We start from the raw sequence: 1,495 nt of genomic DNA, 5'->3' as shown, positions 1-1,495 counted from the left end.
CCAGATTCCCGGCATCCATGAAGCCCAGTTTGAAAACTCTGTTGCACTGGGTCGAGCTCCTATTACGGTTTTGGTAAAGATTCGTTACTGCATTTGAATGAAATTCCAGCATTTGATTGGTTGGTGCCCAGGTCTGCCACACAGATGCAGAGTTGCATTTGTTACTGATGGCGCTGGGTTTGTTTCAGGGTTTATTTCAGTGTGTGGCTGTGTGTGTTTCTGTATTAATTCCTGTTCCCTGTGTTAGTGGCGGATTACGATTATATCTCCCTGCATGGCGAGCAGGAGCTGAGTGAGCAGATCGACTTTGATAAATCCTCCACTGTACCCAGGAACAGTGACATCAGCCAAAACTACAGGAAGATGTTCCAAGTAAAGCGCCCGGCCTCCACCGTGAGCCTGTTGGTCGACCCCGAGCCCATGATGACATCTCACGTCGCTACGATACGAAGGAAACCCTCCAGCAAACCGACCTTCCGGCGTTGGTACCATCAGCGGTGTGCCCATCCCCATCCGGACTCCAGTGGTGCCCGTCCCAGGACCACCCGTGTCCAGCAAGCCGATGGGGCTGGTGGTCTCGCGGACTGGCAGTGAGGAGTGCGTCAGCCTGCAGGGCGGCCGCACCAGCTTCGTGCAAAGGAAGCACGGTATCTGCAGCTCGACACAAAGTCTGAGCATGGCCCAGAACCCCGGCTACGCCCTGGTACCAGAGAAACCGCTCCTGGTCAGTGGCCTGCAGCGCTCGGCCCCCAACCTCCAGAACGCCCGAGAATCGGCGCCTGCGGGAAACGGACTGACTCCACGCCTGGGCATGGCTGCGGCTTCCAAAGGACTGGTGGGATCGATGATGTCGCCGCTACACCCTCGCCAACCGAGGGCGGTAATGATGTTTTGTCCATGATTCGCCGGGGGTGAAACTGAGAAAGACCCTAACCAACGACAGGTCAGCTCCAAAGATCATTTAAATATCCTGAAAGATTCTGACGGAGGGGCAGCTGCACGTGCCACTGTCCATCGCTCTTTCCTCTCACTCTTTCTTCGCCTTTTGTTATAAAACTGGTTGCAGTTCCTCCACTCCTCGTTCTTGGATTGAACTGTTCCAGTGCGAAATATCGTCAAGAACCCGGCACATCCCAGCTCTCTCCTGATGGCACAGAAACCCATCCTCATCTCTTGGAACACAAACCTGGGCGGGGGGGGGCCGAGTCTCACTGACCAGGGAGACCGAGTCACACTGACCGGGGGAGGGGGGGGGCCGAGTCACACTGACCAGGGGAGAGGGGGGGGCCGAGTCACACTGACCGGGAGGACCGAGTCACACTGACCAGGGGAGGGGGGGGGCCGAGTCACACTGACCGGGAGGACCAAGTCACACTGACCAGGGGAGGGGGGGCCGAGTCACACTGACCAGGGGGACCGAGTCACACTGACCGGGGGGGGGGGGGGGGCGGGGGGGGGGGGGGGGGGGGACCGAGTCACACTGACCGGGGGGACT

At 58.5% G+C, this 1,495-nt stretch overlaps 1 protein-coding gene across 1 annotated transcript in view; it reads left to right on the top strand.

Moving 5' to 3' along the window:
* mtss1 (MTSS I-BAR domain containing 1) overlaps positions 1-1,068 on the top strand; it is a 122,254-nt gene extending 121,186 nt beyond the window's left edge. The window contains 4 exon segments of the mRNA XM_086005953.1: positions 242-483; positions 485-815; positions 818-910; positions 913-1,068. Of these exon segments, the coding sequence (XP_085862079.1) occupies positions 242-483; positions 485-815; positions 818-910; positions 913-965 (719 nt within the window). The 3' untranslated portion in view covers positions 966-1,068.
* Positions 1,069-1,495: the final 427 nt, after the last annotated feature.

The sequence above is a fragment of the Somniosus microcephalus genome, chromosome 13, assembly GCF_052327205.1.
Source record: "Somniosus microcephalus isolate GS21.2 chromosome 13, FLI_Smic_1.0, whole genome shotgun sequence".
Lineage (NCBI taxonomy): Eukaryota > Metazoa > Chordata > Chondrichthyes > Squaliformes > Somniosidae > Somniosus > Somniosus microcephalus.
This window is presented reverse-complemented; position numbering and strand designations above follow the sequence as displayed.